We start from the raw sequence: 22,180 nt of genomic DNA, 5'->3' as shown, positions 1-22,180 counted from the left end.
CATTTTGGAGGGGGGAAAAAACAAATCTGACAGATTATGAATCCATGCTAAGTATTTCCATTCACATTCTTTATCACCTATGACTTAAAATGGGCATCGTATTCTCAGACAAAATGATGTCTCACCTAGCAAAGGTTTTTTTTTGTTTGTTCTGTTTTTTTTTTTTTTATTTTTCTCTGAATCAAATCTCAGTTGCCCAGCATCTACCAGTAGGAGACTACAATATATTACGATTCACCCGGCAGCTCTGAGGTGTGAATGTATCTTATTCTGGGGTACAGTATTGGACCACTTAACAATAAAAAAAAAAAAGCAAAATAAAGGTTCAGCTATTCCCTACTGGGAATGTGATTGATTCTGATGCCTGCAGTTGATGGTGCCTGCCTCCTAATTACTCAGATCTGGAGTTTTGTCCATCGAGAAACGAGAGAGGGAAATGGCCACTAGGGGCGCTGGCTGCACTTGTGCTCCGTAGATTCAACTGTTTATTTAATGGAATCTGCAATGGAGGAGGCGTGGAGGGAATCCAACATGTTGACACCTGTGCTCATGAAACGTGCAGTCGAAAGCACCTGCACGTAACGGTGTGCGCTGGTCTGACGCCAGTTATGACCAGTGAGGCTGTGGCGTGCAGGCTCGCAGAGCAGGGCGGGGGTGGGGGGGGGGGGGCTTTGGAGAGACGGAACAGGGCGGGTGTTAGGACCCGTGGGTTGGATTCTTGTCGAACAATAAAAGTTGGGGTTGCCGACGCGCAAACAAAACCCCGAGTCAAAGTGTGTGTGAGCCGCCGCGGTGTGTGCACGCTGCAGTGGGCGCACAACAGCCAGCTGCTGCCGCTGGGGGTGTGTGTGTGTGTGTGTGTTCGGCGTGTGACAGCAGAGGGTCGGGGACGCTGCTCCGACAAGCGTTTTCCCGGAAGAGAGGGTGTGAAACATGGGACACACATCTGAGGTCAGCGGCTGATCCCGACACACGTCTGACACGCCGAAACACCTTGTGTGTGAGCGCGCGCGCGCGCGTGTGTGTGTGGACGTCTCTCTGTCGGTCCGTGTTGATGACCGGCTGAGGAACCGGACTGAGACCAGCAGGGCACCGCGCCTCCGAACGGGACATCCCTCCGGATCCTCTGCGTCTGGACCGCTGACAGCAGGGAGCTCCAGCACTCCGCCTGGGGTGAGTGAAACTTTTAACATCACCTCGTTTTGAGGCGGATTGGCGCTGAGCCGTGCGCGCGTGCGTGCATATACGTGTGTGTGTGCGCGCGCGCGTACATGGGGAAATGGGGGAAGTGAAGCAATGCAGATGGAGCACCCTGCACATGTTTGTTCTCCGGGGTGTTTCGCGGTTGTCTCACGGGCGCACTGAATCCTGCGGGTTTTGGTTTGGAAGCTGCGCTGGAGACGCACCGTGTCAGTAACGTGCCGCCGAGCTGTGACATCCACCTGTCCGCAAAAGCACTGCAGCCTCCAGACTCTGTCGAGGACCTCACTCCAGACTGTGGGCCCCTCAAGGTCCTCCCAGTTGGACCCCCAAGCTTCCCCCCTTCTGCTTTTCTGTCCGGTCTGTCCGCTCGTGTCTAATCTGCAGGTTTTCCCCTCTCTGACCTTTTTAAACATGATTAATTGTTTAGTCAAGGGAAAGAAGATTAACACTTCTGGTTATACATCAGAGCCTGTCAATTTGTTGGAGCCGACGCCAATACCACTATCAGGGAATAAAACATTCCAATATCAATATATCGACAGATCGACACACAGTGTTTTTGCGGGCATCTCTCAGCTGTGGGAATTGAGAACATGTGCGGCAGGATGTTCTGTGTAAAATCTGAGTTTAACAACAGGTTTTGGCGACTGAAACAGTTGGAATTCAAAGCAACGCTATCTAGAAACTGGCATTTTTTTTTGTTACATAACGCTCCTTTAACAACACTGCTGGTTATAGATCAGAGGCCGGCTCAATATATGGGGCCAAAGCCACTGCTGATATGAGAGTATAAACAATGCCTGTATGTATGTAATGGTGGGTATACACACATTGGCATATATGTATTGTATTGCATGTGGTGGCTAAATAGGTTTCTATCATCTGAAGTGACAGCGGTGCACTGCAGCAGTTAACTTCACTGTGACCGTAAAGCGACATTGCGTAGAAATTGGCAGTTTGTGTGATTTGGCACCCCCCCGAGGCGGAATGCAGGTGCTGAGTACGAGCAAAACACATGACATCATAAGTGTTACGTGTCGAGGTAAACATGTATGTAGCGCCGCGATCCAGCCCCTCTCACTGAAGTTACACGGTGCAGAAACAAGTGATGGGCGGGTGAAGTGGCTGAGACAGAGACACCATTCACCCTATTACAAGACACTGCACCATCAGAGTGATATAGAAGCTGTTTATTTAAGGTAGACAGTCACACGATGCTGCTCTAACAACACTCGTGGTTATAGGCAAGTGCCTGTGGACTGTTTGGGCCCGTGCCAATACTGATATTGGGGAGTGATTCAATTAATACACACACCTGTTTTGCCCTTATGTAAAAGAGGCAGGATGTTTTCCATTAGATGCAGTTTAACAATAAATCATATTGTCTCAAATGACAGCAGTGCAATGAGATGGTAAACTTAAACTGGGAACTGAATTAATATTTATGACCCTAATCATCTTCATCTGCACTTCAGTCTCTTAAATTGATTTTAATATCCGCACATGTCGGACAACATACACACCACTACTGATGATATTGGGCTCTGGTTTAGATTAATCAGTTGACAAATATTTGGTGATTCCAGCCTCTAAAATATGAGCATTTCTTTAGTTAAAATGATTGTCTTCTAACATTTTGTTGACAATCAGGCAGGAAGAGAATGTTTTTTTTTTTTTTTTTTTTGCACAAGCGTACATTTGACCTGCCATTATAGACAGCAGGATTGCAACTGTACAGTTGTCGCTTTAATCTTGTTATGACCTCATTTAGCAGAGAGTTCCTCTGCGTTGTGTTAAGCCACGGAAGAGAGGACAGAAAACAAGTATTTAGTGTTTCAGCGTCTAATTGAAGCGAGCGATGGGCGTCATGTCCGCCTCGAGTGGCGCTCACTTCACCCTTTTCACGGCTTGTTTAATCCCTCATTCATGAGGCACGAGGCTGAATTGTTCCCTTTTGAATTGCACTGAATGGTGCCTTGAAAATGAACAGTCTCCAGAGCTGCACCTTGACAAACGGAGGGTGCGAGAATGACGCGCGCCGGATCACTGCGGCGTCGCCTCCACTTTTGTTCTGAGCTCGACATAATGACGATTTTGAATATTCACACGCTGATGCTGGATTTTAAAACGAGGCCCACAGGCCATACTGGTGTATTTATGAGTGTGGCTACTGAGCAGTTCTACTTCCCCTTTTATGGGCTGATGTTATCTTTTGTGTGTGCAACTTTATGAACGCCGAATGCCAGAAATGGAACTGTGACACATAACGTGCCAGGGGTTGTTTCATCACTAAGAGGAAAAAAAAAAACTATGGATTTTTTTTTTTTTGTCTCGATGGATTTTCCTCAGAAATATACAGTCTGAGGTGCATTTTTATGGAAAAGGTCTTTCGTCTGCACATTTTACATTTGAGACGACTGGTCTGCTTGGTGTAAATTAGCATCGCCAGTATAACTTCTGTTCCTCTTTCCCACTTTTTCTTCTTTTTCCTTTTTGTTGTTGTTGAATGTGCAGACTGCTGCGACCGCCTTAACACCATTCCACGTGGTAATCATACCATACCATAGCCCGGCTGCTGGAAGAAAAAGAGGACATGTCATCAGCTCCCGGCTCCCTCAGCACCTCTGGGAAATCACTTTAGTATAAGGCTTGGGGGGGAGAAAGAAATCAGCATTATATTTGTGTGTGTGTGTGTGTGTGTGTATACTACGAGGGCTTTAAATAAACGTCATGAACAGTTTAACAAGGAGGCCTGGACGTCATCCGGCCAAATAATGTCGAGCCCAGTCGACAACTCTGAGGGTCGGAGGATAAACAGGGAGCGCCTCTGCTCCTCCACTGGCCACTGCCAACACCGTGGCGCCTCTCTTAGTGCAACAGCTTTGTATTATCTGTCATCGTACGAATTGATTGGGATTACTTAATCGCTGTGGAGCTCTGTATAATTTTGCAGGAAGGGCTTTCTCTTTGACACCCTTGTATTTGTTCGACGTGTGATTGCACTCGAACTGGATGAAAATTGAAATCTGGGCGTGACCTTGACCCAGATACAGAAAGATCAGTAGGGTTTAGTGCTTTGGTGTGAATCCAACGAATGTGTGAGTTATAGTTTTCACATATGGTGCACTTAAAGACAGCCCATAATCACAGTCCTAATGTCCTTTTTATATGAGGACCTTAATACTCATAAAAACACTTGCAGGAGAGCGGTATAAATACTTCGACAAAATAGTTCCCCTCACTCGGAGGGTCATGACACTACGCCCCGTGGAATCTGCAGTGAAGCTCTTTTTAATTGATGTCTGACGGGCTTTTTTGTTTTGCTGTTGTGAGAAAAGAGTAGCAGCTGCACCTGCCGCGTTGTTTCTCAAACAAAGCCAGAGCTGTTAGTACGGCATCCATCACCTCTTCCGCTGATCTGGCTTTATCAATTCCCGGATGCTCTCAAGGTGTGCTCGCGGAGCTCCGCTGTCACGGAATCCCTCCGGCGCAGAGTTAACGGCAGGCTTCCTGTCTCTGTTGAGATGTCAGATGGGAAGAAAATCTTTCTCTCTGTTGACGCACCACATGCTAGTTCTCCCCACCTGACAGATGCAGGCTCTGGTGGTTGGCGCAAACGCGAAACGAGCCAAAGCTCATAGAGCAGACCAGACCAGGCAAAACAGGAAGCATGCCCAGCCTTGAGCCACTTCAGCGATATCTAGTGTGTAGCAATGAATTGCCCACTGTACCAAAGGGAAAATGGAAAAACACTTCATGCAAATTTGCTCTCACGCTATGCAGGTGACAACCAGGTGAGAGCCGTTTGGTTCCACAAGAGAAGCTGGATTGTATTCCTGCACAGATGTTGGACCGCAGCGGCGATCAGTGTTGCCAGCTTGGGCATCATTGTTGTACTAACAACAGTTTCAACAACACACTGTAATGTAAAAAGACAAGCTTTTTTGTACTATTGTAAATTATGCAAAAGCAAAACGAGAATAAATATTGCCTTTTTGTTTTGGGGGGCAGCGTCAGAAGACGGCCAATAAACAACTTTTTTGCTTTAATTCATCCTTCTGAAGTAAATCGTGACTGTACATCAGTGTGTAGATTTGCTCCATATCAACCTTTATTTCACTGTGCTAAACCTTCCAACTTACTAATACAACCGGGCGTTTAACTCCTTTGCTTTTCATTGTACTGAGATCAGAGTTTCTAGGTACAATTAGGTTTCTTTTGGTTGTTTTTGGCTTTGGGCGGTAGCCAGGCTGCTAGCTGTGGCCGCGTGGCTTGTACGCAATCCCATGATTCTAATCATGACACGCAGCACCATACATGGTCGAGTGGAAAACACACAGAGTGCTGCAGTCACAGATGGCACTAAGCAGTAGCTAACAGTGTCAGTCCCCCTGCTGGTTAACTGCCTGTCGGGCAATTGGCATTAAAGTGTCATATAACTTTCTTTAGTATTATTTTCCTGCTCCGTGGAGAATGCCATTATTGGGGGCACTGTCAGTTCAAAAATAATAAAACTAGCATCTCAACATTTGTTTAGTCAACACTATGTAATTTTCCCTCAGGGGAAACAGCTGCTGACAAGCTGCAGAGGGTGAAGAGTCTCAGTTGTGACAATATCTTATTTCTCTCAGTCATAGGAGCTGGAGAGATGCCAGCGGTGAGGACTGGCGAGACTGTGAGTGGCAGGGTTGAGTCCACAGTGCTCAGAGAGGATGACTCCTAATAACTCTGGGGATCCCCTGACTTCTCCTCGGTCGCTTCCAGTCGGTCGGAGTACTTACTTAAACCTGTGAAATATCTCAGCATGTACTGGATAGATTGGCACAATATTATGTGAGAGATTAGTTCCCTTGACTTTTCATCTCGAGCCACCAGTAGGTCAGAATCTAATTTATCGTATACTTCGGTTTAGAATGCGGCAGAAATGACACCGAACCCTGGAAATAAGTCAGCATTTTTGCACTTCCAGTTCCCTCGTCTCCAGGTCATTGGGGTTCTTGAATTGTTTTTTGGTTGAATGACTTTTATAAGGATATTTTCATATTTTATTCCATGACAAAACATTTTTCAGTTAATACCACATATTTGAATTATAAAGTGTTCCGTGTCTTAATACAGTCGGTGACTAAATGTGGCTAAATGATAGGGCTGTAATGATACACCAGACTCGGGTTGGTATCATGATTTTTGAACCACTGTTCGATACAAACCTCTTTTTTTTTTTTTTAATTTAACATTTTGTTTATGTAACATTTCAATAACCTCTGTATATGATACTCATCTGATAGTATCAGAGGCGCAGTATTGGCAAACTGAACCAGTGTGAATGTATGAGCCGGTTGCGTGTATGGAGGGCTTGTCGATTGTTCCGCCTGTCCTACTGAATCCTCGTCACATTTCTGCAGCTTCTGCCATTAGTGAAGGGCCCTGCGATGAGCTGGCGACTTGTCCAGGGAGTACCCTGCACCTCGCCCAGAGACAGCTGGGATTTGCTCCAGCAAAAAGCCCATAAAAGCAGTTATAGCGGTTACAGACAATGGATGGATTGATCTAGTTCTATATAAAATCTATACTGATGACCCAATATTATATTGCAACACGTAGAGGACGTGTTGTATCAAAAGCAATTCACTGGTGAATAGAGCTCCTGCTGCTGTTGAATGCCACCTTTCACTCTTACATTTTGCATCAAATTCCAAATCAGATTCACATGTCAAAAGAGACTCGATCATGAAACTTCAAGTGAAACAAGTAATTTACAAATGTTTCCTCTGTTTTTTTTTTTTTGCACAGAGCAGATACACAAAGACATGTCCAGGCCCTCATTAGTTTGTGCAGCGACAGGCACACAACCACATCTGCATAATAACCTTTATTATTCAAAGTGCGACCGGTAAGGACTCTGGGGGGTGGGGGGTTCTCAGATCTTTGAGCTATCCTCTTCCAAGTGTTAGCCTGCACTCCGTCACCACTTTCACTTCTCCCATTAGCCTGTTAGACACCAGCGTGAATGAGACACTCGGTGGGAATCTACCAAAGAAAATGCATTCATTAAGTTGATCCTTTTGCTTGATTACTTTCTTAGCCCTCATTTAAATCTGCTTGTTAAAGGAAAATGTCAGGTTTTTAATTTAGCAGCAAATATAAACACCACAGCAGTTTTGTGGTATCCTGTCAGCTCTAACATAGATTATATACAGTGCCAGTCTCTACAGTAAGTCAAGATAACGTTAAATCTCTTTAAATCTGATTTCTGAATGCCTTATCCGTGTCCTGTGAGCTCCAGATGTTACTGTGCTGAGCGTCCCCCAGAGTGCCGTTGTTATTGCCATATGGCTGGTGAGCTAACTGGTATAGTGGATGGCTGGTTGAGTTTGTGTCTCCGTGCTGTCCAAAACTCCTCCGCAAAAACCCGACACCGGCTTCTCCTCCGTGGCCGCTTGTCACGGCGGACTCCGCTGGGAATGCCGTTGACAGCCGGGCCCTGCCGCCTCTCCAGGTTAGCCGCTCGTATACGCTGGAGCGCCGTTTCATATTCTTTCCCGGAGGCGACGACACCGCGCGGGAAGTTATTGATTTTGGCTCGAATAACAAGTGGTTAAAAATAGCGGATACTCCTCTGTGTGGTTTTTCAAGTGAATGCCCACACATTCACAGAGGCCTTTGCAGTTTGCCACCCAGCCCACATGTGGCAACTATCTTATACATAACGTAGTAGTGCCGGCATGTGTGAGCAGATGGTATCTTCTTTTGTTTACCTTTATCTGAGTAGGGGAATGTATGGGCGGTTTGTTCAATGTACCTGCAGCTGATTGCATGTGTTGCGCAGGTTTAAAATCCTAAATGGTGCAATAACATGAGCCGCTGAGATGTATCATTGTCAATGTTCTCTTTTAGGCCTATAAGGTGCTGGCCTTGCACAGTTTATGATCATTATCCTACCACTGCAGGGTGAGGGAGGTAAGGTCTGCCGTCCTTGGCAGTGGAATCTTTAATCCAGGAACCTAGAGGTCTGGTTTGGTTTGGCTCGACATCAACTTTTATTCAACTCGATAAACCTGGCCTACAGTCACTGACATGGACAAAATTGTTCATTAATTAATCAGTTAATAAACTTGCCTTTCTTGGTTCGTCAGGAATCAATGTAAAAAGACTTTATTTTTACAAAAGTACAAATATAAGGAGATAAACAATTTACACAGAAAGTAGGGGCATGTAAAGCATATGTATGGGAAACACTGCTGGGCCTGGCATGCCTCGACCCAGACAGCCTGCATCCTTTTTTTTATTTTTTTTTTTATGTCAGTGTTCCACAATATGCCATTTCAGCCATGACATCACCATTTGCACAAAGTCAAATCAACTCAAACATGTCCTCCTACAACATTTTTCTTGACACACATGTCCACAAGACATGTCCATCTAATATTACGTATTTTGATCTTTATTGTTGGATACATTGTTTTGGTTTGGATACATTGAGGTATACGCATGTTGCTTGTGAGCGACATACGCGGCGGACCACCAAACGCAATCATTCTTGATCAGTTTGTCAAGCAAAACGAAGCCCTGCTTTGGTTGTTTGATAAAAATTCACCCCCCTCAAAAAGAAATCCCCTCGGTCTTTCTAGAGAGATGAATTATTTCCAAATGTTCAAAATAAAGATATTCAAGTCATCTGGTGACAGTTCCTCCTATCGCAATGTATATATATATCACAGAAAACCAAAATATCGCAATGTCAGTTTTTCCCAGTATTGTGCAGCCCCATTTACCGTTGACAGTCAACGGCACTCAGTGTATAATGTGGCCTGTCAGTAGCTGGCAAGGCTTATCAATCATTTTGTAGCAGATGTAGCAACAAACGATTCCTCTAGCGCTCCCTCTGTGCTGTGCCAACAGAGGAAAAAAAAAAAATCACTGGTTATGACATTCAATAGAAAGTTTTCTCCTTCTCTGCTTCTATAAATGATGTGTGCAGCGGTGCTGGAGGAGGCTCTGGCACATTGTCTCATAGCGTTTTTCGCTTTAACGCCGTTGCTGTGGGAGGAATCGGCTCTCATGCCTCCAAAGACAGGTTAGTGCTGTCAGCGCCAGCTAAAGAGGGCGAGCTTAAACCTCGGCTAAGATCTCTGCTGACAGACCTCTCTTCCTGGGCGTCTCTATACGACATCCTTGACTATTTCTGCTCAGGTCTCCTTGCAACAGGCTGGTGTGGATGATGGAATTGCATGAAAGAGCAGAGCTAGAAGTGTTTTTTGTTTGTGTGTTTTTGTGTTTTTTGATGAAATCCTGGAGGAGTGAGAGGCAGAATCTGACCCTGGGCCAGCTGACACCGGCGCGCTCCTGTTGAGAGAGCAACCTATTTCGGTGAGCAAACCGCCGGAGAATGGAGCTACCTCAGCTCGCCTCTCCTGGCTCCCGCATCTGTATTCCTCTTTGTAGCCTACACCAGGGCGGAGGAAAGAGAGACTCCTCAGTGCCGCTGCTAACATTACTGATGAAGAGAGAAGGAGGCTCGCAGCTCGGGGGGGAATGAAATTTTTCCACTTCTCAGGAAGAATCTGACCCTCGCGCTGACGGCAGATAAACAGAGCTGATGCGTCAGTAATCACTGTCAGAGTAAAGTGTTGTGTACTTCACAGCCTCAAATGTAGGGTTGCTTGATTGTCATTGGTTTATGTTCACAGGACAAAACAATAATAACAGGAGAAGGTTCGCCTGTCGTGTTTGCAAATCTTGAAAGGAACGTCTCAAAAATAGCTTGTTCCATCTTTACGCCATTCTCTGCTCTGATTGGATAAAGTGGGCGGTGATACCAGAGGCCTAAAATCTTTTGAAATGATGTATTTTGTGTCATCTGGGTTTTTTTTTCCCCTCAGCAAACTAGTGATTGGCTTTGGGGGCAGGCAGTATGGAAATAGGTTAACCTTTTGTTTGTTTGCCTGTACAACACTGCAGTGGTACAAAGCTGGTTAAAAAACTTTGACTTAAAACTTTTGACGGTGCCGCACAAAGCTGCAAATACGCTCAGCTTTGTCTTTTAAGAAGTGTTGACGGAACTTTTTAATCAAATAAATCTCCTTATTATGTAAATAACGATCCTCTCTGTCTGCAGGGAGTCACATTATTAGGAGGAGCCACCAAAGTGCCGCCGGGCTGAATGTTTGCTGCTGTGATACCGGCAGCTCGTCACCGACGGGGCCCTCCTTAACCTCTCTGCCTGTCACCTTTTTACTCAAACCCAGACAGAATTTAGTCCAATTTAGTTCCTGAGAGGGTTTAATTTTGTTCTGTTCTGAAATGAAACCACCAAAAGCACATTTAGGAAACCTGCTCCAAAGAGATAAGAGCTCAAAAAAAAAATCAACATTTTGTTTTGATGCTTTAAACGGCGTGAGAGACAGATTAGCCCCTAGGAAAGTGCTTTTTCATCCGCTTTTTCAGTGACGATTCTCTGAAATACAGTTCAGGATTTAAGCCGGTACAAAAAAAAAAAAAAAATGAGCGGTGATTACATGAGACTGACATGAAGGGTCATGCCGGCTCACAGAGGAAATTGCCATATTAAGCCTGATTACTATTGACTGCAGTCTTTGCTCATTTGGAAAACGACTAGCCATAACGCAGCAAGCGTAATTATGTGACTAATTCTGTTCATTACATCATTATCCCCAGTCAGAGGCCGTGAACATCGTCTTGTTAGTCATGCTGCCGCTTTAGACACCTCTGATCCATAATCTGCACCTACATGACTTTGCATACTCACACAGTCGGCTTACACTCGTCAGACCATCGAGGCAAACACACGCTGGGGGTGATACACTCGTGGCTGTGTGCCGTGAGAGGGGAATAACCGTAGGCCTTGACAGCGTGTTCCCTCAGAGTATCGGGTCTGCGCTTGCCAACCGAGCAGGGTGCAAGTCTGTGTGAGCCTGTTGGCTTCCTGCAAACAGGAAATGTCTGAGCGTAAATACTGGAAACGCTTTCATATACATGTGCTGGAAAATGTTAATTGTCGACCCTGAAATCTTTACAGTCCGCCAACGGGATCCTCCGTCACCAGTGAATGTTCTGTCTTGACTGACAGGCCGTGATCGGGCCAAAATGTGCGTGTAACAAATAACGTTGGATGACAAAAAAAAACCCCCAAAATATTCCTACTAAACTTGCCACTTGGTCAGCCTGCTGGAATGAGATTGAGATTTTCCTTTGGGGCGATCTGTACAATTTAACAACAACAACTCCAGTAACAGTAAACAGTAAGAATATTGGCATTATCTAATGCAGTGTTGGGAAGCGACTTTGGAAGCATATGTTTGAAGGATACCAATTGCTTCACACTGGAAAGAGTTCAACTGCAGATACCCTCAGGATAGTTTTGTGCACCTAGTTTGGTGAAGCAAAGCTACTTGGCACAAGTAATGAACTTCACAATACAAAATTACAATGCAGTAAAACAATACAAGTAAGATGTGCCAGCAAAACGTGCCACATGCAGTGGGACCATGCCCTACTTGTTCACAGAGTTCATACATACATTAAAAATTGTATTTATTTATTTATATACTTTTTAGGCGCGGCACAAGTGACGAATGTGAACATAGGAGATAATCACACAACAAATCAAAAACAAACCAAAACTTTTTCTCGCCGCAGCTGTATCGGGCGGTTAGGCGAGCGTAAGCTGCAGCCAGCTCCCTTCCCTGTGCATCAGCCTGGCAGCCAGCCTGCCACATGACCACAGGTTTCTGACAGCGACAAGTGGGGATAGAGATCACTGGGATACTCTGTCTCTCTGAGGGATTTAGAGGGCGCTGAGTATCATTCCCAGTGGAAAAGATGGATTGCCTCTCATTTTCAGCAGCAACAGATTAATCCTCCGCAGGTGCACATCAGCACAGATTTTCCCGGCGCACGGTATTGAAGGCTGTGAATTGGATTTTGATGGTCGATGGAATACGGACTGAAATTAACGCTTTAAGCCTCTGTTGCCGTCCCGTCCGGACTCAGCCCAGTGCTTCTAACGGTTTCTAAAATTAGATGAGCACCTAGTAGCGGGTCAAGCTACCGAGTAGGGTCACAAGGACACAGGGGTGGAGCCAGTATCAAGGCCGTCCCACATGAATATATAAATGTGCAGATAGGTTTTCATCTGTCCGCCGTCTGGAAGCGGGGGGGGAGGGGAGGCTCCCGTCTTTGTTAGTGGGATCCTTTTCAGGCGACATACCCAGGATTCCAGGAAGGTCAGTCAAGCCGGGAGATGCAGACTCATTGTCAGTGTGAGTAGAGGAGAAATAATTGGCTCATCCAACTTGCCAGTTTGCACTGTTATATCCTGTGTAATCCTGGGCTTATTATTGCCCGAGGCAGCCAACCTCAGAGAGGGTGGCCCTGGATTTGGTCGGGATTGTACCAGAGTGTATTTCAGTCCAGTCAGATTGATCGCTGCTCATGGAGCCTGTTTCCAGTGTCTGGCCTGGGGAGAGGAGCTGCCCGTTTTCTCCATCACATCACATTGATTGGCCACACAAGAACGTGTCTGAGGGGTTTACGGATACGGTTAGTTGTGTCTCGTACAGTTGCCCTGTTAATCCTGCGGATTGAATTAAAGAGTTCCAGGGATTAGTCTGTGACAGGTGAACACACAGCAAAGTGTTTTCCCTGCAAAGCACTGCAATTATGGTTTTGGCCTCAGTGTGCTTAAAGCTAGAATTTGTGGAGGTGGTTCTGTTGACAGAGATGAACTTCTTGTGCTTTCAGTTTTAATTGTTTATCATCAGCAATACGACTTGATGGGACCTGGACCGTATTTGTTCAGGAGCAGCGTTTGTTGTCTTTGTTTGTCTTTATGTTCTTGTGTACATACTGAAGGTCTTCCTTGAATTCCTAAATAGGAAATTTATCGTCATTAAAGATATAATATGTAGCAATTCTGCATTAAAAACGTCTTAAAACGACTGGACATGTGTTGTATGTATTGTTGAGTTGTGCACCTGTCTCCAGCAACGGCCAAACCAAAAGACATCGCAATTTTATTTGAGGTAACAGTGTGTTTCATTAAAGGGATATTCTGGCGTAAGTTTAATCAAGATGAAGTTTGAAGATGAACTGTGAGTCTGAAAACGTTATAGGAGTGCAATGCTGAATTGGTAGGGCAATCAGTAAGGTTAATGCAGGTTTTGGCATGTGAACATCTAGGGTCGGGGAAAAAAAATCATGGTTTGGTGTTAAAGGAACTACTTTAAAACTAAATGACTATGATTCAGATCAAGAGACCAACCTGAACTACAGGTCAGAAAACAATTTTCAAAAACCATCTTTAATGGATGGTGATATATATTTTTTTTTTTTTAGAATGGCACTCAGTAGAGCTCATAGGCACAAGCCCCCTCACTGCTCCTGATCCATGCTGTGTTGCCTGAGAAATTCACTGGAAATGGAAAAAAAACAACACCCTATCTCTCAGTGTTACAGAACATGAGAAAACAATTCTTTGGATCTTTGAACTTTATCCAAAATCTGCAGCAAAACCCAATAGGGACTGTTCTGGGCCAAGACTCATCCCCCATCCAAGTTTTGTGAAAACCCATCCGGTAGTTTTTTGTGTAATCCTTCCAGCCAGCAAACGAAATGTAATGCGTTATAAACCATTCATTTAGCAACTGTTAATTGTGAAGTTTATAAACCTTTACAATCGCTTAGCAAATGGTTTATAAAGCATTTTACTATTTGTTAACGGTGATGTAACTATCAACTAAAATGCAATCCACTAAATGTTCCGTTCATTAATGATGGTCATTTTAACGTGAGGCATGAAACAGGAAGTAAACAGTGTTGAGCTCTGTCTCTCTATAATAACATGTCACGTCTTAAAAACCGCCAACACAACTGATGCTCATATTTCTCTTAGAGGACCGTCGACTGATACTTGCTTTTCATTAAGCCATTCATGCCGGCGCGGCAAAACCAATTATTTTAATTGACCTAAATGTATTACGTTTATCCACTTGGAACACGTTATTTACTTCCAGTTCCGACGTGGCCTTTGACCTGAACCTCACCACAGCGGATTTTCTTTACCCAAAGTCTTGAGTTCGTATTAGGTCAGAAAGCACTTTGGGGATGACGTGGGTTCTTTTTGTTCCTTTTTTTTTTTTTTTTTTTTAGCAAATCGATCCGTAGGCTGCTCTCTGCCGCTGTGACGCTCTGAATATCCGCGACCGTGATGAGGCACTTTAGATGCTGATGTGTCATTGCACCTGTTGCCGCCTCCGCAGAGAAGGTTGTCTTTGACGTTTGAATATATTCATTTTGTAGTGCTGAGAGTTTTCCCTTGATCACAGCTGATACCTGATTACTATGCTCTCTCGCTCGTTCCAGAGGCCCTTAAGACGCCGCGCTCTCTGCTCCATATGAATGAGGATCACTCAGTCAAAGATGATGAGGCGTAATCACTGCCAACTGCTTGCAACCACAACAGGAGGAACATGGGGGGGCGGGGGGGACGACGCCAATTCTGCTGTGCTTCTGTATGCACGAGGGGATGAAATGTCTCCCTTAATCCCTTTTTTTTTTTTTTTTTTTTAAAAAAAAACAAAAGTGTGTGGGTTTGTGTGAGTGGGCAGGTGCGTGAGTGCATGCACACAAAAGCCATGCAAATCCGAAAGCTGTTCCCCCGAAAGGCGATTCGCTCGGGAGCAGCCGGTTGACGTTCCTGCCGGTCTCTCCACCCTCTTCCCCTCTCCTCCGGCGGTTAATGTGACCTATTCTTCTCTGGAGTCGGATGAAACGTGACAAGGGGAGTCGACGGTGGAGGAGGCTTGATCAACCTGTGGACTCAGGGAGAGTGAAGGAGCAGCCGCAGCAGGAGGAGAACGGAAGAAACCTCTTTAGTGTAAGAGCTCCGATTTAATATTCAGACAGAAGAGTTTTGTCTCGGGCTGATTGTGGCCTTTTAATAAGAGCCAGCGAGGATGCCGCCTGCAGTGTGTAAAGCCCTGCCGTATAATTGTTTTCCTTCTTTACCGAAGATGAACGAAATGCTCGCCGCCTAAAAGGATTTTATTAGCAGTGAGTTTTATTAGCTCTCGATTGCGTGAAAGCCGCTTCCGCTCCAGCAAAGACTGCGAGTGGTGGACGGGGAGCACTGAATCCTTGTTATTTTTGCAATCGGCTTGACATTAAAATGGTCACGAATTATTACATATGGGCCAGATGAGTGACTTTAACTTGATAACACTGACGGTCAAACAGTGGCACAGATTGTGTGTAAAGCAGATAAGTCTACAAATGAAGTTAATCTGATCACAGTGCCCTTTTAATTAGAGACACAATTATTGCTGACATTTTTCCCCTTTCACAAGGTTGTAATGCTTTTATTCCTTTCAATGCTGGGCACGGTGGAGATGGAGCTGTGTACAGCCACTGCAGTCCAACCGTTATCATGCCTCCTGGCCCTGAAATCTACTTTTGATCAGCGCACAGGCTCAAACAGCACCCAGCAGAGCCAGTGTGAACGCACACGGCCTCGGCGTGAGCGAGGCTGTAAATGTTTATAATTTGACCTTCTCTTTTAAGCGCGCGAGGGATCAAAGTTCAAAGAAGCGGCCCGTACTTTCAGCCGCGAGATAAGACGTTTCCTTTATTTTGATCAGCTGACATTTACTTGGCGAGCGCCGAGATCACCTTTGCAGTGCCGTATGCTTTCCTGTCGGCCGGCAGTCTTCCTCTTCCACGCGCAGAGAACTAAAGCACACACAAGCTTGAGCACCGAAAGCAAATTTGGAACCCTTACGTTTTTGAGTGTAATGAGCGCTAATTGAGAGATCGAATCCAACCGATGCACCCATCCTTGTTTCTTGTCTTACGCTGTACTTAATGTGGAAGAGTAACAATATAATTATCTTTTTAAATTAGCTAATCCTGCGCCTGCACACAACGCGGAGAAGATTACAGCCCACCGAATCGTCTTCAGCGACTTGTGTGTTTTTCCTAGGAGGCTACGCAGGCGTGAATACTCTCCCACAGCTCTGAAGGAGTTTTGTGCACAAAAAGAAAACACAGCGCACAATATCAAGATGATTACAGTGTTCTTCCCCCTATAGAGAGGCTCGATGTGAATCTTCTTCCTTGGTGTTGTGCCACGTGTAAATCCCTGCTAAGGTAGGCAGTGTGTCAACAGCACGTCCTCCGTCACTAAGTGCTTCAGATCAGGGGTTCACAGTTTACCATCGTATGAGCACAGGACACAGGACGTCACAGAAAACCAGACGAAACTGTGTTTTTTTTTTTAAAGTGTAATGCAATTTTTTTTGGGTTGAAAAAAAAAGGTCTGGTCTGGTTTGAAGTCATTGCTATGCAGATGTCCTCCAGTCACTGCTTTTGTAATCAGCGGACAATCAAAGTTGATTGTCTTTTGATTCTGTTGAGCGAGGTGGCGCACCTCCCTTTTAACTCTTCAGTCTCACGGCTGAAGAGGAGTTTGAATGAGTAAGACACCGTGTTTGTTCAGTGCTGCCTCCAATCGAAGTAAAATGGAAGACGGTATTTTTCTGAAAAGACAAATCACGGACTGACTGCAAGGTTGGCCATGAGTTTAATTGAATGTGTTTTGCTGAATGTACACCGCACATAATGTGCATGCTCTTTGCACAACGTCGAGGACCCGAGAGGAGGCAAAGAAAAACATCAGAATACGCACAACCAACACGACAACATCCAGTTGATGAATGATTCTCTTTGGGTGTATCAGTATGTTTTTTTTTTTTTTTTTTTTTCCAGGTTTCTCCGCCTTTCTTGCCAGCAAATGAAGAATTTGATTTTGGTTTTGGCCTTGGATGTCTCTGTTTGCTGTCTGCTGCGCTCCGCGAAATGATGACAGAGACGAATAGAAAGCCAGGTTAAGGGTGAAAGTGGTGCACTAATGGAGCCAAATGGATTCATTTGCTCACCCTCTCCAGCCCACTCTCTCCTCCTACTGTAATTGGCTCCGCTGAAGCTTCCTTCCATCTAAAACTAGTTGAAAGACGGAAGCTGCTGAAAAGACTGTGCTCAAGGCTCTCGCTGGTTTGAAGGGAGGATTCGATGTAAAAATCGAAAACACATTTTTCCTATTACCTGAAGGGCTGTTAATGCGTCTAGATTGTTCTGGTGTGTGTATTGGAGAGATTAGCCATAGAGATGTCTGCCTTCATTGGAATATAATGGAACTAGATAGCGCATGGCTTGAAAATACAGTTAAGAGGGGGAATGTCCGTTTTCTCAGTGGACAATGGGCTTATGGCAACTTGGTATGTTATCATTGTTAGCTGCAGCGTCAGCTTGCTCAGTTAGCTTGCTGCTAAGATAAAAACATCTTGAAATAAGGGGTTTTTTTTTTAAGTTATTCCACATCTACTGAACACAGCCATTATTTTATTCCTTCCTCATTATTATTATTTCATAATGGACATTTGTGTTGTGAAACAAACCATCATTCAAGAGGGAAATCAAGGCCTCTTGTCCAGGAGGCTAGTTATAGATGCTGTGGCGCCAGTTTGTGGAGCTTTTTAACAATGAACTTCTTAACTCCTTATAAGAAAATAAGTAACGTACTATCGTTTGTCTGTTTCTTAGCTGCCTTGATGCTGCAGCAGCATAAACATGATCATCGCCGAGTCCCTCTCCTCCCTGGCCTGTCGTAGTTCGCAGCACCATTTGGCATCCCAGCTAGTTAAACGATGGTGTCGAGCAGATGCATGGAACGCCTGGAAGGGTACAACCAATCAGCGGCAGAGCAGGGGCGGGACATCGCATCCCTCCCCACCAGTGATCTCGTCTTCTCGGTGCTCCTGATTTTTAAGGAAATTACACAAAATGTGTGACAACTTCAAATCATATTTCGCAGCTTCGTAGGAAGACATTGAAGAGGTTCAGAGTGTGTAAGTCGAAATGTGTCGTAGCTGTGTGATATAGAGCGGGCAAAAGTGTTTAATTTCATTTTGAACATTGCGTACAGCAAGATGGATGTATCCAGTGGAAATTAATAACGTCGATATGAAAGAAAATATTACACCTAATGAGAAGCTGTCTCCCATTACCTGCCTCTGTAAACAAATAGAAGTCGCAGTGCAGCTGAAATGAATGACCCCGACCCTCCCCGGCTGCTGCCGCTCCCCCGCCTCCCACCTCTACCAGGGTATTGCTCACACATGCAGCAGAGAGAGCCACCCATTTCAAGAGACGGATAATCACTAGTTGTGATAAGAGAAAGCAAAATATGACAGTTCCTTTTTTGTTTTCGCTCTAATGAATCTGGAGTCAAACAGTACGTGCCCCCTCGCTGCAAACCGTTCAAGTCTTTTTTTTTTTTTCTGCACTCGATAATTTACATAGAATGAATAACAGTCATCTGAAATATGCAAATGGTGGGCAAATGATGATGGCTTGTGTGCGTGTGCATGTCTGCGTTTGTGAGTGTGTCCCTCCCTCATGGCGAGCCATTGTACCCGTATGAATAGTGAATCCATGGATATTTCTGTGATCAGCCGTGACAATCGTTTTGTCACCCGTGTGTGAGGTTACCACCCATTGGTTGGTAGATCCACCGATGACATGGCCACACTCCTTTTTTAATATTTGCGAATCACCTTCCTGTCTGTTCTTCATTCTGCGTTCCTTATTGGCAATTTCAAGGGGGCAGGAAGGGATCGTGTCCCAGAGGAGACCACGGATGGCTCTAAAAAGATTTCACGCCAAGCCGCCGAGCAGCTGTTGAGACGTTTCACTTAAGAAACTGCAAATGTGAACCTTTCGATGGCAGTGGATCACTGAAATCATTAGGACAAATCTTCTGGGACATTTCCCAGAGGATTTCTTGGCAATCCCTCCAATAGTTGTTTGGATTAGGGATATGTGCGATTAGCCGACTCGTTGGTTACATCTTGCTATCCTGGCTGGATAGCAACGGGCACCAGTACTACTCGGTTACCTGGATATTGTTATTGTCATTTTGTAACTACACCTTTGTAATGTCAGAAATGTGAATCATTAACAGGTCAACCGCGGTAAGCGGTAGACCGACCGACCAACGTCCCTAGAGCCATGCCGGCATGACAAAAACATGATTCACTGCAGTTGGTGTTGTGCCCGCCTATGCAAATGCATGGATGCGTGCGACCCACCTGGACAAAGTGGAACGGCGTGTTATTTTTGAATACGAAGCTCTACCTGTCTGGCACACTTCAGGAATGGCATAACCTGGCCTACTTACTTGACCACCCCTCGTCTGATTACCCTGCAGAAGTCACTTTGTGTTTGGCTCCATTGTTTTCTACGGAGTCTGTGCAGATTCATGGCACTTACAATGGACAGACCACCACCGCACTTTTTCCTCTTGATTCACAGCGTTGCATAGATCGACGCTGTTTGAGTACTAGAGATTTAAGTGACCTTTTTCCATGGAAGGCGTGCACAGGCTCACTTTGCATATCTGTGTTCCTCCATCTGCAGAACAAAACCTGAACCGGCTGTACAAGAGAGCTTTGATATTCCCTGTCTGTGGCAATCTGCCACTGACTCGATTTTCATTAAAGATGAAAGGGGAAAAGCGCAGTAAGCAAAACCCTCTAAATACCTGGGTTTATATATACATATTGCATGCACACACACACACACACACACACACACACACACACACACACACACACACACACACACACACACACACCCCTTACCTTTAGTCTTTTCTGTCGATGCATCTCTTGGCGCGGCAGCCCACCTACAAGCATTTGATGAGGATACAGGGAGCCGCGGCCAAAAGCTCTGAGCATAATTAGCTGTGCAGTATTTGTGTCTGGCTTCATCAGGGGGGTCATTCATTTCAATTTATGAGCACACATCTACAGTAGGTAACTCGAGCCACCCACCCACACACACACACACACACACAGAGAGGGAGGACATCTTCTGTTTTATCAGATTGCTTGATGAACCTCCAGTCTCACAGTTTTGAGAGGTTTTAATTCACACGCAACGACGGTGTCATTATTTTTTTCACATTGACGAACATAATCAAATTCTGCAATATCTCATACATTGTAATTGCATTCAAGATTTTGTAGATGATGAGCTACCTGAAAGAACTGCTTGTAATGTGGAGATGATGACCAAGAATATGAGGCAGTTAAGGCTGTTATCATCTAATAAACTCAGAAATATGTCGCTTATAGCAGAGATTAAATGCCCACAATAAGATAAGATTTAAAGGTTCAGTGCGTCGGATTTTGGGGGGGTGGAATTCAATGATGATAGTTACAGTTGTGTTTTGATTAAGGAAACTGGGAATTCCTGTGTTTTCGTGACCTTGAAATGCAACTTTTACGTCTACAGAGGTCCTCCGCCACTTTGTCCATCATGTTGCACAACCACGTTTTTACAGTTCAGTAGAGCAAATAGCAGCGTAACCTAGTCAGCGAAATGATAAATGTTGAATAACATTATGGAAAGAGCAGAAATGCGAGCTGAGCTAGTGCTGTAGCTTTTGGGTTGGCAGTGCCTGTCAGTCCAAATCTTTACCTTCTTAACTTTTGGATGGATTGCCATGAAATTTGTTGGAGGCATTCCTGCTTTCCAGACTAAGTACCTGAAAGGTGCAAAGTGTGACAATTTTAGTCCAAGGCAATCAAAGATGAACGACGTATCTGTGAAGAAGCTTTGGCGTTTTGACATTGTGTTGCAGAGATAAGTTAGCATGCTAACCAGCTAGCCCCGACCCTTCCCCGTCCAACATTCCTTTGATGGAGATGCAAATGCTCAACACTTTCCAGGCGCTACGAGCTCACAGTCAAAACCTCTAACCACTGCATAACTAACTGGGCTAACTGGGCTAACTGGGCTAACTCGCTAACGGCCGCTCTAGTTCGCATGGCTTAGCTGTTACTCTGGTGATATGCTGTTCACTGTTTGTTTAGAGTGTTGATTCCACAGATGACCAATTCTTGCATGCTGCATCTTTAATGACTTTGGTGATGCCTTCACTGCTTATGTAGCGCCACCAGCTGGTGTGTTTTTTAGTGAAATATCTCGACAGATATCGGATTGTCTGGCATGAAATTTGATACAGACCTTTATGTCAGAAAATGTATAGTATCTTTAGATTTTGCATCACCATTGGGTCTTAATTTGTCCATTTGTTTAGTTAATGACCAAATAACCCTTGTTGGCGAGCGGCTGAAACTAAGATATCCATGGTTTAGCTCTTTACACTGTAGCTGACTCAGCTCACAGCCTCTCTCTCTGTCTTTCCAGCCTTGGTGAGAGCCTGAACGTTGTGACCACAGGCTGGCCCGGGTCACGTTGATGCTGGTGGGCAATCCCCAGATCCCTCCCCGCCACCTGCTCCCGCGCTGCTCCCATCTCCCCACTCCACCATGGCTATGAGCGGTGACCCTGGCAGCGAGAGGCTGGACCCAGACGCCGACAAACAGGCTGGCAGTCTCACGGACACCCTGGCCGCCATGACGACCAAAGACTTGGAGGGCTCCGCTGCCAACGGCGTGAGGAACGGCGGGGCTCAGACGGACAGGGCTCAGGCGAAGAGGACCCATCCGCCACGGCCTCACCTGAGTGGGAGGAAGTTGTCGCTGCAGGAGAGAGGCACTTACTCGGGCTCTGGGGGAAGGTACACGCAAATCTCCCCTCGTGTGGCTCGCAGGCCCACCGTGGAGTCCAAGCGGGTATCCATATCAGACTCTCAGGTGAGGAGGTCATTTTGATCAATTGTAATGAATAATCCTGATCATTTCTGCACAGGAAATCATTTGCTTTTGCTTCAGTGTGAGCAAAAAATGTAATCCTTTAACGCCCTTTAAAGCTCCAGTTCATCCGCAGTGCTCAGATTTGGGCATTACCTGGCATGGATCACTGCAGTTGGGTGTGACAGGTGGCACCATGGCAGGGAGTGAACACACAAACACAGCGAAAGCACCTCCACTGT

General features: G+C 45.3%; 1 protein-coding gene across 5 annotated transcripts in view; it reads left to right on the top strand.

Moving 5' to 3' along the window:
• Positions 1–694: 694 nt before the first annotated feature.
• camkk1a (calcium/calmodulin-dependent protein kinase kinase 1, alpha a) overlaps positions 695–22,180 on the top strand; it is a 73,979-nt gene continuing 52,493 nt past the window's right edge. For all 5 annotated transcript variants that reach the window (XR_005078396.1, XM_037118550.1, XM_037118549.1 and 2 more), the window contains exons 1-2: positions 695–1,173; positions 21,493–21,941. Coding sequence is in view for 4 of the 5 variants with exons in the window: in XM_037118550.1 (XP_036974445.1) it covers positions 21,615–21,941 (327 nt within the window). In the remaining variant the exon portion in view is untranslated. The remainder of the gene's footprint in view (positions 1,174–21,492; positions 21,942–22,180) is intronic.

The sequence above is a fragment of the Acanthopagrus latus genome, chromosome 13, assembly GCF_904848185.1.
Source record: "Acanthopagrus latus isolate v.2019 chromosome 13, fAcaLat1.1, whole genome shotgun sequence".
Lineage (NCBI taxonomy): Eukaryota > Metazoa > Chordata > Actinopteri > Spariformes > Sparidae > Acanthopagrus > Acanthopagrus latus.
Note: the sequence above shows the minus strand (reverse complement) of the source record. Positions and strands in the feature narration are given on the sequence as shown.